The sequence below is a fragment of the Bombina bombina genome, chromosome 3, assembly GCF_027579735.1.
Source record: "Bombina bombina isolate aBomBom1 chromosome 3, aBomBom1.pri, whole genome shotgun sequence".
Classification (NCBI taxonomy): domain Eukaryota; kingdom Metazoa; phylum Chordata; class Amphibia; order Anura; family Bombinatoridae; genus Bombina; species Bombina bombina.
In genome coordinates this window covers 379,095,620-379,111,340 of record NC_069501.1, presented here as the reverse complement: position 1 = coordinate 379,111,340, position 15,721 = coordinate 379,095,620, and the positions used below count along the sequence as shown (strand labels likewise).

The 15,721-nt window shown below is 38.6% G+C and overlaps 1 protein-coding gene across 1 annotated transcript in view; it reads left to right on the top strand.

Annotated features, from left to right (window-relative positions):
- The window catches only part of TSPAN2 (tetraspanin 2), a 458,679-nt gene that overhangs the window by 405,201 nt on the left and 37,757 nt on the right, over nucleotides 1-15,721 (top strand). The window contains exons 5-6 of the mRNA XM_053706532.1: nucleotides 6,236-6,316; nucleotides 13,777-13,857. Coding sequence (XP_053562507.1) covers nucleotides 6,236-6,316; nucleotides 13,777-13,857 — 162 coding nt within the window. The remainder of the gene's footprint in view (nucleotides 1-6,235; nucleotides 6,317-13,776; nucleotides 13,858-15,721) is intronic.

The window sequence follows — 15,721 nt, the reverse complement described above, 5'->3', positions numbered from 1 at the left end:
GGAGTGAGGTAACTTCAGAGAGGGAATGGCGTGCAGGTTTTCCTGCAATAAGGTATGTGCAGTTAATATTTTTCTAGGGATGGAGTTTGCTAGAAAATGCTGCTGATACCGAACTAATGTAAGTAAAGCCTTAAATGCAGTTATAGCGACTGGTATCAGGCTTATTAATAGAGATACATACTCTTATAAAAATGTAATATAAAACGTTTACTGGCATGTTTAATCGTTTTTCTATGTATTTGGTGATAAAACTTATTGGGGCCTAGTTTTTTTCCACATGGCTGGCTTGAATTTTGCCTAGTAACAGTTTCCTTAGGCTTTCCACTGTTGTAATATGAGTGGGAGGGGCCTTTTTTAGTGCTTTTCTGTGCAGATAAAAATACTGACAGAGACATTCAGCTTCCCTCTGCATGATCCAGGACATCTCTGGAGGGCTCAAAAGGCTTCAAAGTCGTTTTTGAGGGAGGTAAAAAGCCACAGTAGAGCTGTGGCAGTTGTTGTGACTGTTTGAAAGAAAAAAAAAACAAAAACAAAAAAAAACGTTTTTGTCTTTTATTATTCAGTTTTGGGTATTAAGGGGTTAATCATCCATTTGCAAGTGGGTGCAATGCTCTGCTAACTTGTTACATACACTGTAAAAAATTTGTTAGTGTAACTGCCTTTTTTCACTGTTATTTCAAATTTTGACAAAATTTGTGTTTCTTAAAGGTGCAGTAACGTTTTTTATATTGCTTGTAAACTTGCTTAAAGTGTTTTCCAAGCTTGCTAGTCTCATTGCTAGTCTGTTTAAACATGTCTGACACAGAGGAAACTACTTGTTCATTATGTTTGAAAGCCATGGTGGAGCCCCATAGGAGAATGTGTACTAAATGTATTGATTTCACCTTAAACAGTAAAGATCAGTCTTTAACTATAAAAGAAATATCACCAGAAGATTCTAACGAGGGGGAAGTTATGCCGACTAACTCTCCCCACGTGTCAGACCCTTCGCCTCCCGCTCAGGGGATGCACGCTAATATGGCGCCAATTACATCAGGGACGCCCATAGCAATTACCTTGCAGGACATGGCTGCAATCATGAATAATACCCTGTCAGAGCTATTATCCAGGTTTCCTGAATTAAGAGGCAAGCGCGATTGCTCTGGGGTTAGGAGAAATACAGAGCGCGCAGATGCTGTAAGGGCCATGTCTGATACTGCGTCACAATATGCAGATCATGAGGACGGAGAGCTTCAGTCTGTGGGTGACATCTCTGATTCGGGGAAACCTGATTCAGAGATTTCTAATTTTAAATTTAAGCTTGAGAACCTCCGTGTGTTGCTTGGGGAGGTATTAGCTGCTCTGAATGACTGTAACACAGTTGCAGTACCAGAGAAATTGTGTAGGCTGGATAAATACTATGCGGTACTGGTGTGTACTGATGTTTTTCCTATACCTAAAAGGCTTACAGAAATTATTAGCAAGGAGTGGGATAGACCGGGGGTGCCTTTTTCCCCACCTCCTATATTTAGAAAAATGTTTCCAATAGACGCCACTACACGGGACTTATGGCAGACGGTCCCTAAGGTGGAGGGAGCAGTTTCTACTTTAGCAAAGCGTAATACTATCCCGGTTGAGGACAGTTGTGCTTTTTCAGATCCAATGGATAAAAAATTGGAGGGTTACCTTAAGAAAATGTTTATTCAACAAGGTTTTATTTTACAGCCCCTTGCATGCATTGCGCCTGTCACGGCCGCGGCGGCATTCTGGTTTGAGGCCCTGGAAGAGGCCATCCATACAGCTCCATTGACTGAAATTATTGACAAGCTTAGAACACTTAAGCTAGCTAACTCATTTGTTTCTGATGCCATTGTTCATTTGACTAAACTAACGGCTAAGAATTCCGGATTCGCAATCCAAGCGCGTAGGGCGCTATGGCTTAAATCCTGGTCAGCTGATGTGACTTCGAAGTCTAAATTACTCAACATTCCTTTCAAGGGGCAGACCTTATTCGGGCCTGGTTTGAAGGAAATTATTGCTGACATTACTGGAGGTAAGGGTCACACCCTTCCTCAGGACAGGGCCAAAGCAAAGGCAAAACAGTCTAATTTTCGTGCCTTTCGAAATTTCAAGGCAGGTGCAGCATCAACTTCCTTCGCTTCAAAACAAGAGGGAACTTTTGCTCAATCTAAGCAGGCCTGGAAACCTAACCAGTCCTGGAACAAAGGCAAGCAGGCCAGAAAGCCTGCTGCTGCCTCTAAGACAGCATGAAGGAACGGCCCCCTATCCGGCGACAGATCTAGTAGGGGGCAGACTTTCTCTCTTCGCCCAGGCGTGGGCAAGAGATGTTCAGGATCCCTGGGCGTTGGAGATCATATCTCAGGGATATCTTCTGGACTTCAAAGCTTCCCCTCCACAAGGGAGATTTCATCTTTCAATGCTATCTGCAAATCAGATAAAGAAAGAGGCATTCCTACGCTGTGTGCAAGACCTCCTAGTTATGGGAGTGATCCATCCAGTTCCGTGGACGGAACAAGGACAGGGTTTTTATTCAAATCTGTTTGTGGTTCCCAAAAAAGAGGGAACCTTCAGACCAATTTTGAATCTAAAGATCTTAAACAAATTCCTCAGAGTTCCATCTTTCAAAATGGAAACTATTCGGACCATCCTACCCATGATCCAAGAAGGTCAGTACATGACCACAGTGGACTTAAAGGATTCCTACCTTCACATACCAATTCACAAAGATCATCATCAGTTTCTAAGGTTTGCCTTTCTAGACAGGCATTACCAATTTGTAGCTCTTCCCTTCGGGTTGGCTACAGCCCCGAGAATCTTTACAAAGGTTCTGGGCTCACTTCTGGCGGTTCTAAGACCGCAAGGCATAGCGGTGGCTCCGTATCTAGACGACATCCTGATACAGGCGTCAAGCTTTCAAGTTGCCAAGTCTCATACAGAGATAGTTCTGGCATTTCTGAGGTCGCACGGGTGGAAAGTGAACGAGGAAAAGAGTTCTCTATCCCCACTCACAAGAGTCTCCTTCTTAGGGACTCTTATAGATTCTGTAGAAATGAAAATTTACCTGACGGAGTCCAGGTTATCAAAACATCTAAATGCTTGCCGTGTTCTTCACTCCATTCTGCGCCCTTCGGTAGCTCAGTGTATGAAGGTAATCGACTTAATGGTAGCGGCAATGGACATAGTGCCATTTGCGCGCCTTCATCTCAGACCGCTGCAATTATGCATTCTGAGTCAGTGGAATGGGGATTACACAGATTTGTCCCCTCTGCTAAATCTGGATCACGAGACCAGAGATTCTCTTCTCTGGTGGTTGTCTCGGGTACATCTGTCCAAGGGTATGACCTTTCGCAGGCCAGATTGGACAATTGTAACAACAGATGCCAGCCTTCTAGGTTGGGGTGCAGTCTGGAATTCCCTGAAGGCACAGGGATCGTGGACTCAGGAGGAGAAACTCCTTCCAATAAATATTCTGGAGTTAAGAGCGATATTCAATGCTCTTCTGGCTTGGCCTCAGTTAGCAACACTGAGGTTCATCAGATTTCAGTCGGACAACATCACGACTGTGGCTTACATCAACCATCAAGGGGGAACCAGGAGTTCCCTAGCGATGTTAGAAGTCTCAAAAATAATTCGCTGGGCAGAGTACCACTCTTGCCACCTGTCAGCAATCCATATCCCAGGCGTGGAGAACTGGGAGGCGGATTTTCTAAGTCGTCAGACTTTCCATCCGGGGGAGTGGGAACTCCATCCGGAGGTGTTTGCTCAGTTGATTCATCGTTGGGGAAAACCAGAGTTGGATCTCATGGCGTCTCGCCAGAACGCCAAGCTTCCTTGTTACGGATCCAGGTCCAGGGACCCAGAAGCGACGCTGATAGATGCGCTAGCAGTGCCTTGGTTCTTCAACCTGGCTTATGTGTTTCCACCGTTTCCTCTGCTCCCTCGACTGATTGCCAAAATCAAACAGGAGAGAGCATTGGTGATTCTGATAGCACCTGCGTGGCCACGCAGGACTTGATATGCAGACCTAGTGGACATGTCATCCTTTCCACCATGGACTCTGCCTCTAAGACAGGACCTTCTGATACAAGGTCCTTTCAATCATCCAAATCTAATTTCTCTGAGACTGACTGCATGGAGATTGAACGCTTGATTCTATCAAAGCGTGGCTTCTCCGAGTCAGTCATTGATACTTTAATACAGGCACGAAAGCCTGTTACCAGGAAAATCTACCACAAGATATGGAGTAAATATCTTTATTGGTGTGAATCCAAGACTTACTCATGGAGTAAAGTTAGGATTCCTAGAATATTGTCTTTTCTCCAAGAGGGCTTGGACAAAGGATTATCAGCTAGTTCCTTAAAGGGACAGATTTCTGCTCTGTCTATTCTTTTGCACAAGCGTCTGGCAGAGGTTCCAGACGTCCAGGCATTTTGCCAGGCTTTGGTTAGATTTAAGCCTTTGTATAAACCTGTTGCTCCCCCGTGGAGCTTAAACTTGGTTCTTAAGGTTCTTCAAGGAGTTCCGTTTGAACCCCTTCATTCCATTGATATTAAACTTTTATCTTGGAAAGTTCTGTTTTTGATGGCTATTTCCTCGGCTCGGAGAGTCTCTGAGCTATCTGCCTTACAATGTGATTCTCCCTATCTGATTTTTCATGCAGATAAGGTAGTTCTGCGTACCAAACCTGGGTTTTTACCTAAGGTGGTTTCTAACAAGAATATCAATCAAGAGATTGTCGTTCCATCATTGTGCCCTAATCCTTCTTCAAAGAAGAAACGTCTTTTACATAATCTGGACGTAGTCCGTGCCTTGAAGTTTTACTTACAAGCTACTAAGGATTTTCGTCAAACATCTTTCCTGTTTGTCGTTTACTCTGGACAGAGGAGAGGTCAAAAAGCTTCGGCAACCTCTCTTTCCTTTTGGCTTCTGAGCGTAATAAGCCTAGCCTATGAGACTGCTGGACAGCAGCCCCCTGAAAGGATTACAGCTCATTCTACTAGAGCTGTGGCTTCCACCTGGGCCTTCAAAAATGAGGCCTCTGTTGAACAGATTTGCAAGGCTGCGACTTGGTCTTTGCTTCACACTTTTTAAAAATTTTACAAATTTGATACTTTTGCTTCTTCGGAGGCTGTGTTTGGGAGAAAGGTTCTTCAGGCAGTGGTTCCTTCCGCTTAATCCTGTCTTGTCCCTCCCATCATCCGTGTACTTTAGCTTTGGTATTGGTATCCCACAAGTAATGGATGATCCGTGGACTGGATACACTTAACAAGAGAAAACATAATTTATGCTTACCTGATAAATGTATTTCTCTTGTAGTGTATCCAGTCCACGGCCCGCCCTGTCCTTTTAAGGCAGGTCTAAATTTTAATTAAACTACAGTCACCACTGCACCCTATGGTTTCTCCTTTCTCTGTTTGTTTTCGGTCGAATGACTGGATATGACAGTTGGGGGAGGAGCTATATAGCAGCTCTGCTGTGGGTGATCCTCTTGCAACTTCCTGTTGGGATGGAGAATATCCCACAAGTAATGGATGATCCGTGGACTGGATACACTACAAGAGAAATAAATTTATCAGGTAAGCATAAATTATGTTTTTTAAAAGTTATAAGGGTTAAAAGGTATATAACAAAGTGTTTGACTACAGAAGGCTATATTGTGTGTACATATGTATTTGTGTTTTACTGTATATATACTGTACATAATTCACATTCCAATATTCTTCTCATACAGCATAATGTAATTTTTATTGTAGATACATATTTCTATCTATATATTTGTATATACTGTACATATGCCTGTATATCTATTCCTATAGATATAGATATATGTATAGATATCTATTACATTAACATTATCAAATATACAGAAATATATATTTAATAATAAAATTAAAAACAAAAATTATATGTGAAGAACATAGGAATGTAAAATATGCATAACGCGATCAGGGTTTTGCGCTTTAGGTCTAACGTGGTGTCGGGTTAGCGCATGTAAATAATTGCTAACCTCAATTGAAATTTTAAAAAATAATAATTTAAAATGATTATACATACTGTAAAAAAAAATCTAAAATAATCTGTATAATATATCTTTATATTTAATGCATATTATAAGTAAATAAATCTCACCAAACTTGTAAATAAACTGGAACTAATGGAACAAAATATTATTGTATATAATGACAATTTGTGTCTTGAAACCAATCTTAAAAAACTGTATTTTATTTTATGTTAGGCTGTTACAGATTTTCAGGATAAATACAAGGAAGCTTATGAGCAAAATAATAATCAAACCCTCTCTGCTTTCCACAAGGTGGTAAGTATAAATCATTGTGTGCCTGTTAACTGGAAGGAAAGTCTTGCAAATGATATTTGATGATTAAGTTCTTCAATATATGTTCCGTAATGTTTTTGTATATATTTGTTATATGATTTACAAATGGGAGGTGTCTAATATAACAGTATTTAGTGTTTTGTGCTAAAAACAAAACCAGATCACAGACTAAACATAGAAATTAGACCACAATCTAACTTGGTTCCATGTTTCTGTCCACTAGCAGACCTTTAACAGTTGTCTGAAAGGGACCTACAACTCAAAATTACATTTTCATGTTTTGGATACTGCATGCAAATATATCAGTTTGCCTCTTTTATCAAATTGGCTTTGTTCTTTTGGTATCCTTTGTTGATAGCAATATCTTGGTACACTCAGGAAGAGCAATGTACTATTGGAAGCTAGCTGGTTATTAGTGACTACCCATACATGCTTCTTTTTATTGGTTTACTGGGTATGCTCAGCTGCATTCTCATAAGTGCATTGCTGCTTTATAGCTGACTTTAAGGGGTCAATTTATTAAAGTAGCTGTAGCGTATCATGTCCGCCAGACATCGCTGAATGTGGACGCTGTCCGTATTTAGCATTAAACAAGCAGTTCACTAGAACTGCTTGTGCAATACCACCCCCTGCAGATTCGTGGCCAATCGGCCGCTAGCAGGGGGTGTCAATCAGCCCGATCATATAGGATCGGCCAGATTGCTGTACGCAGCCTCAGAGGTGGCGTAGGAGTTAAGGAGCAGCAGTCTATAGACTTCTGCTTCTTAACTCCTGTTTTCCTGAAGGCTCGCGCGGAAACAGGGGGTATTGGCCCAATTTAGCCAATAATAAATTGACTAACTGTCCATTTAATCCATCTGCATGGGTAAACTATACGGTAATACAATGCATTAGAGCATTTCCCTTTTTTTATGCCCCTTTAATAAGCCAGTACGCTAATAATCATTTAGTATCGGTTATGTACAAATATGCATTTACTGTTAGTTTTCATATAAAAAACATACTTAAATGGACATGAAACTCAAAAATGTTCTTTTATGATTTAGGTAGAACATACAATTTGAAACAACTTTCCAATTTACTTCTATTATTAAATTTGCTTCATTCTCTTGGTATCATTTGTTGAAGGAGCAGCAATGCACTACTGGCTTCTAACTGAACACACGCGTGAGCCAATGACAATCGGTATATATATATGCAGCTACCAATCAGCAGCTAGAACCTAGGTTTTTTGCTGCTCCTAAAATGTCTTAGATAAACCTTTCAGCAAAGGATAACAAGAGATGGAAGCAAATTAAATAATATAAGTAAATTAAAAAGTTGTTTTAAATTGCATGCTCTTTCTGAAGCATGAAAGAAAAAAATGTGGGTTTCATGTCCCTTTAAAAAGATTTTACTTAACTTTTTTCAAGAAAAACAAAGACAATTTAAACATTTTTAGCTGCTGAGTAATACAATTTTATTAGGTTTAAGGTCTCTTTGAAACCCAGAAAATAGATAAAGGATTAGTATCTGTGCCCAGGCACTAAACAGTAATACACATTCTAGTGTAATAAAATAAAATGCTGTGTTTAGTTGGAACATTTTGTTTGTTATCAAATTTCATTCTTTTACCAAAGGAGTTAAATACATAGTCAAAATTGTGCTCCTGTGCCTCTCCAAAATACATCTCCTCAGCCATTCATTAGTAGGTATACATGAGTATGTCACTGGTCATATGTTCATATAGAGCAGCATGACGGTGTCTGTGTGTGTGTATGTATGTCTATGTATATTTGTATATATGCACATACAGTTATTTTGGAGATAAAAGCTTGAGATTAAAATCCTCCATTTCATAAAATTAATAGTTATAGAATTATTGTATAGGTAATTAGTACATCTAGGCAAGTACCCCCACTTGCTTTTCCTCCGGTGCATTGGTAACAATGTATACAGAGTACTTCTGGGGAAAAGAGAGGAGAGATATTTACCTAGGACGCACGTGCCTTTCATTAAAAGTATAGCTAAATTTGTATGTCCACAGCTGCACACTCGTTAATCAGACGAGTAAAGCTAAATAAATAGCATGACTCACATTCATATCCTGCTATTAGACTAAGTAGACCATCATGCAAAAATGCCTCCTATTTCTAGAGACGTAATAGAGTTAGAGAATTGATTCCTACTAGGCTATTATTTAACATATTCTCTAGTAAAGACATAGGTATTGTTATGCAGACATTGATGTAAGCACTTAAAGGGACACTCAAGCATTTCTATCAGCCATATGAAAGAGCAACATCTAAACGTTGATTTTTTGCTTGGAATTTTTTTTTTTTTTTAAATAAAAGGTTTTAATATTTTAAACTGAATCTAATACAGATTTATTATCTGTTTGTTGCCTACTAATTGCTCATTTGCTGATAGGTGCTTCCTGATATTAACAATTGTCTGATAGCTGCTTCCTGCTAACGCTCACTGAACTATTGCTGGAAGTACCTATAAGACAAGGTATTATCACATTTAAATAGCTTTTACTTAAAGGGACAGTAAAGTCAAAACTAAACTTTCAATTTTTAGGTAGCGTTTGCAATTTTAAACAACTTTCCAATTTACTTCTAATATGGAATTGCTTTGTACTCTTGATATCATTTGTTGAAGAGTATACCTATTGAGACTGATATGAGCTCAGGAGCATGCATGTGTCTTTAGCAGTCTATCGCCTAGATTATGAGTTTTGCGTTATGAGCTGTGCGGTGCTACCGTGCAGTTTTTTCTCACCGCTCACTTACCTGCAGCGCTGGTATTACAAGTTTTTACAAACCCGGCGTTAAAAGACAAGAAGTGAGCGTAGAGCAAAATTGTGCTCCATACTGCACTCCAATACCAGTGCTGCTTAAGTCAGAGGTGAGCTGGTTGTACGTGCTTGTGCATGATTTTCCCATAGACATCAACGGGGAGAGCGGCTGAGAAAAAGCCTAACACCTGCCAAAAAGCAGCGTAAAGCTCAGTAACGCAGCCCCATTGATTCCTATGGGGAAACACATTTTATGTTTACACCTAACACCCTAACATGAACCCCGAGTCTAAACACCCGTAATCTTACACTTAATAACCCCTAATCTGCCGCCCCCGACATCACCGACACCTACATTATATTTATTAACCCCTTATCTGCCGCTCCGGACATCGCCGCCACCTACATTATACTTATTAACCCCTAAACTGCTGCCCCCAACATCGCCGACACCTACATTATATTTATTAACCACTAATCTCCCGCCCCCAATGTCGCCACAACCTACCTACACTTGTTAACCCCTAATCTGCTACCCCCAACGTCACTGCCACTATATTAAATGTATTAACCCCTAAATCTAAGTCTAACCCTAACACCCCCTTTACTTAAATATAATTTAAATAAATCGAAATAAAACTACTTACCTATAAAATAAACCCTAAGCTAGCTACAATATAACTAATAGTTACATTGTAGCTAGCTTAGGGTTTATTTTTATTTTACAGGCAAGTTTGTATTTATTTTAACTAGGTAGACTAGTTACTAAATAGTTATTAACTATTTAATAACTACCTAGCTAAAATAAATACAAATTTACCTAACCTATGTTACAATAACACCTAACACTACACTACAATTAAATAAATTCCCTAAATTAAATACAATTAAATAAATTAAATTAAATTGGCTAAATCACAACCCCCCCCCCCACTAAATTACAGAAAATAAAAAACAAATTACAGATCTTTAAACTAATTACACCTAATCTAAGAGCCCTATCAAAATAAAAAAAGCCCACCCAAAATAAAAATAAAAACCTAGCCTAAACTAAACTACCAATAGCTCTTAAAAGGGCCTTTTGCGGGGCATTGCCCCAAAGAAATCAGCTCTTTTACCTGTAAAAAAAAATACAAACACCTCCCAACAGTAAAACCCACCACCCACACAACCAACCCCCCCAAATTAAACCCTAACTAAAAAAAACTAAGCTCCGCATTGCCCTGAAAAGGGCATTTGGATGGGCATTGCCCTTAAAAAGGCATTTAGCTCTATTGCTGCCCAAAGCCCTAACCTAAAAAATAAATCCACCCAATACACCCTTAAAAAATCCTAACACTAACCCCCGAAGATTCACTTACCAGGAGAAGTCTTCATCAAAGCGGCAAGAGGTCCTCAACGAAGCCAGCAGAAGTGGTCCTCCAGTCGGGCAGAAGTCTTCATCCAGACAGCATCTTCTATCTTCATTCCTTCCGACGCGGAGCGGCTCCATCTTCAAAACATCCGGCGCGGAGCATGCTCTTCAAACGACGTCTTCTTCGGAATGAATATCTCTTTAAGTGATGTCATCCAAGATGGCGTCCCTTCGATTCCGATTGGCTGATAGAATTCTATTAGCCAATCGGAATTAAGGTAGAAAAAATCCTATTGGCTTATGCAATCAGCCAATAGGATTGAGCTGGCATTCTATTGGCTGTTCCAATCAGCCAATAGAATGCAAGCTCAATCCTATTGGCTGATTGGATGAGCCAATATGATTGAAGTTCAATCCTATTGGCTGATTGCATCAGCCAATAGAATTTTTTCTACCTTAATTCCGATTGGCTGATAGAATTCTAAGGGACGCCATCTTGGATGACATCACTTAAAGAGATATTCATTCCGATGAAGACGTCGTTTGAAGAGGATGCTCCGCGCCGGATGTCTTGAAGATGGAGCCGCTCCGCGTCGGAAGGATGAAGATAGAAGATGCTGTCTGGATGAAGACTTCTGCCCGTCTGGAGGACCACTTCTGCTGGCTTCGTTGAGGACATCTTGCCGCTTGGATGAAGACTTCTCCCAGTAAGTGAATCTTCGGGGGTTAATGTTGTATTGTATTTATTTTAGCTAGGTAGTTATTAAATAGTTAATAACTATTTAGTAACTATTCTACCTAGTTAAAATAAATACAAACTTGCCTGTAAAATAAAAATAAACCCTAAGCTAGCTACAATGTAACTATTAGTTATATTGTAGCTAGCTTAGGGTTTATTTTATAGGTAAGTATTTAGTTTTAAATAGGAATAATTTAGTTAATGATAGTAATTTTATTTCGATTTATTTAAATTATATTTGTTAGGGGGTGTTAGGGTTAGACTTAGATTTAGGGGTTAATACATTTAATATAGTGGCGGTGACTTAGGTTTAAAGGGTTAATAAATTTAGATTAATGGTGGCGAAGTTGGGGACGGCAGATTAGGGGTTAATAAATGTAGGTAGGCGGCGATGTTGGGACCAGCAGATTAGGGGTTAATAAATATAATGAAGGTTGTGGCGATGTCCGTAGCGGAAGATTAGGGCTTAATAAGTATACTGTAGGTGGCGGCGATGTTAGGGACAGCAGATTAGGGGTTAATAATATTTAACTAATGTTTGTGAGGCAGGAGTGCGGCGGTTTAGGGGTTAATATGTTTATTCTAGTGGCGGCGATTTCCGGAGCGGCAGATTAGGGGTTAAAAAATTTATTATAGTGTTTGCGATGCGGGAGGGCCTCGGTTTAGGGGTTAATAGGTAGTTTATGAGTGTTAGTGTACTTTGTAGCACTTTAGTTATGAGTTTTATGTTACGGCGTTGTAACATAAAACTCATAACTACTGACTTTAAAATGCGTTAGGAATCTTGACGGGATAGGGTGTACCGCTCACTTTTTGGCCTCCTAGGACAAACTCGTAATACCGGCGCTATGGAAGTCCCATAGAAAAAAGGGTTTTTGAACTTTACGTAAGTCGGTTTGCGGTAAGGCCATACAAATGTGCGGTGACCGTAACCCTTCAAGACTCGTAATACCAGCGGATGTAAAAAAGCAGCGTTAGGACCTGTTAACGCTGCTTTTTCACCTTACCGCAAAACTCATAATCTAGCCGTATGGTAGCAGTGTTTGCAATTATGTATAACGTTACTATAAACAATGCCAGATGGCATGCTCCTGAGCTCACCTAGGATTACTCTTTAACAAAGGATACCAAGAGAACTAAGCAAACTTGATAAATAAATTGGAAAGTTGTTCAAAACTTCATGATCTATCTATGGATGAAAGAAAATGTTTTGAGAACAGTTTCCTTTGACAAACTTAAAGGGACACTGAACCCAAATTTTTTCTTTTGTGATTCATATAGAGCATGCAATTTAAGCAACTTTCTAATTTACTCCTATTAGCAAATGTTCTTCATTCTCTTAGTATCTTTATTTGAAAAGCAAGAATGTATGTTTAGATGCCAGCCCATTTTGGTGAACAACCTGGGTTGTTCTTGCTGATTGGTGGATAAATTCACCCACCAATAAACAAGTGCTGTCAAAGGTTCTGGACTTACTTTTTCAAATAAAGATAGCAAGAGAACGAAGAAAAATTGATAATAGGAGTAAATTAGAAAGTTGATTAAAATTGCATGCTCCATCTGAATCACAAAAGAAAAATATGGGTTTAGTGTCCCTTTAAAATAGATGACAGCATTCATAGTTCTGTACCTCACATTTTACTTACAAATTTATGTCAAGTACATTCTTTATGGCTACACATTCTTTAAAGGGGCATAATATCCAAGGAGTAAACTCAACTGTATCAAATTAGCAGAAATGTATAAACTGTTGTGTGGGGAAAAGGAAGAAAAAAAATAACATATCGGGTGTGGTCCATACTCCTGTCTCTTATGGTCAGAGGTCATGCTGCCCCGTGATATTGGCTGCTCCAGCGATACCTGGCGGAGCAGTGCAGCATCACTTATGTTTATTGTTCTTACTCTTTAGTAGAGATGGGTGAATGTGTTTATATTTGAATTTGAATGTTAGAACAAATGTTATTGTAGAAGTTCGATTTACATAATCAAATGTTGATAGGAACAAATATTCTTGAAAATTCTATTAATCTAATGCTATTTACAGTTTATAATTAGATTGAATGTCCACATTCGAAAATTTCATATGTAGCATTGGATTTCACAAATACTAGTCAGAAATGGAATAGTTCATGTGGTAGGGAATTTAGTAAATTGTTACTTAATAGATACAAATATATCAATTTGAATGCTTATTTAGAATATAACATTTAAAGAAAGCTTTAGAAATACTATTACATTAAACGAATGTTAGAATGTTGTACAAACATTCAAAATTGCAAACTAACAAATGAATGTTTTAAAATTTGTTTCATTTTTCGAATGTTGCGAAACATTCGCCCATCCCTACTTTTTAGTAGTTACAGATTGCAAAATAATGCATTGCTCAGTTGCTTTAGAGTAACGTATTGTTTTACAGCTATATCCAGGTAATTGTCTTTGGCTGCATTTAGCACAAAGAAGGCTGACTGGTCACTTTAGCCTGGGGTGCAATAAACAAACAAAATTTCCATGTTCCATTCTGATAAACTTATGTGGTGACAATTTGAGCACCTGTACCCCTTTTTTTGTAGATGAAATGCTGTGGAAATAACGACCCCCAGAGTGCTAAAAACGTGAATTACTTGTGCCCAGACGAGCAAAAAGAGCACAAGGTAAGCTAAGTGCAATTCAGGCATTTGTATTTATATTGCACACCTATATCACCCACGTTGTTTAATTAATTCAAAGGTTTTACATAACAAAAACAATCTAAAGACCTAACTACTTTTAAATGGTTATTAAGTCTTTTTCTTTTGTAAAATAATGATGATCCATAGTGCTCCCATAACATATGGGATATATTCCCCACCACTATGAGGAAGTCAAGAACCCATACAAGATTCAGATAGAACATGCAATTTTAATCAACTTTCTAATTTACTTATTTCATCAAATTTTCTTTGTTCACTTGGTATCTTTATTTAAAAAGCAGGAATATAAGCTTAGGAGAAAGCCCATTTTTGGTTCAGGGCCTTGGTAGTGCTTGCTTTTTGGTGGCTAACCAATCAGCTTACACTACCCATGTTGCTAAACCAAAAATTAAAGATTACATTCCTGCTTTTTCAAATAAAGATACTAAGAGAATAAAGAAAAAATGATTAATAGAAGTAAATTAGAAAGTTGCTTGAAATTGCATGCTCTATCTGAATCATGAAAAAAATGGGTTTCATATCCTTTTAAATACCTCCCACCTCTACTCAGTTCTGTTCTACTACTTTGCACTCACACGCTAGTACACATGTACATATGTATCAGCTTGCATGGTAAAGTGCTGCTTCTTTTTATGTTGTTATGTATTTATTCATATTTATCTCTGCTTTCCCTGCCACCAATTATCAACATCTTTGGTATCCTATCAGAATACCATCCGAAGGAAGTTCTATGTATGCACGTGCATGCTCAGCAGTGGCGACTTATGTTGTGGGTGATGCTACCAGCAATCTAAGATGGCGTTTGACAATGCTCAATGTAAAAGCTTCACAGCCAGGCGCGCCCCACAATTAAAGTAGGACAAAACCATGTGACTATATCAGGCATGGATACGTGTGGGTAACAAGTGTGCCTTTGCAGTCATTGTTGACTTTAATAGCATTCTTTGATTGGTCACTTGTGAATGCATATTACAGATATAAACCTCTCCCTCCCACCTTAAGCAGACCAGGCTGCAGTGTTTAACAAATGCACTACAGCAAAACAAAAGCATTATTTTATATTTTTTACATTAAGTTTTTGATGCATCCCAGCTTAAAGGCCCATGAAACCCAATTTTTTTCTTTGGTGATTCAGATATCTAATACAATTTTAAACAACTTTCCAATTTACTTTAATTATCTAATTTGAATGCACTACTGGGATCTAGCTGAATGCATTGGGTGAGCCAATAGCACAAGACATAAATGTGCAGCCATCAATCAGCTGCTCCTGAGTCTACCTAGGTAACAAAACGTATTAGATAATGGAAGTAAATTAGAAAGTTACTTGAAATCACATGCTCTATATGAATCATGAAAGTAAAAAGTGGGTTTTATGTCCCTTTAAAATCAGAAAATCAACATAAAGAATCAACAAACCCTGATCCTAAAACATTCTATACAATGATTGCTTGACCAGCCAAAGAGCTCATTTATATTTGCTCCATGTACCCACAGCAAAGTAGTTATTGTAAACATCTCTCAAGAGGCAGTTTAAGATGTGGGACACTGGACTGCAAAACATGGCAAGTTTCCAAACAAAATGGCAGTGTTAAATCCATTTATTCTGCATTCAAATATTATGCAATGTGCAGCTTTCTGATTTAAAATATAGAAAAATACTTTAATGCCCATTTAATTGCTGATGTAAGCAATACTAAGCCTACATTTTATTTAAAAATTACTATAATGTCTCTTTAAATCAACCTAAATCAGGTGAAGTCACATGCTGCACAACAAACCTGGTATGTTTTATGCAGACGTTATAGGTGAAACTCGAAAAATT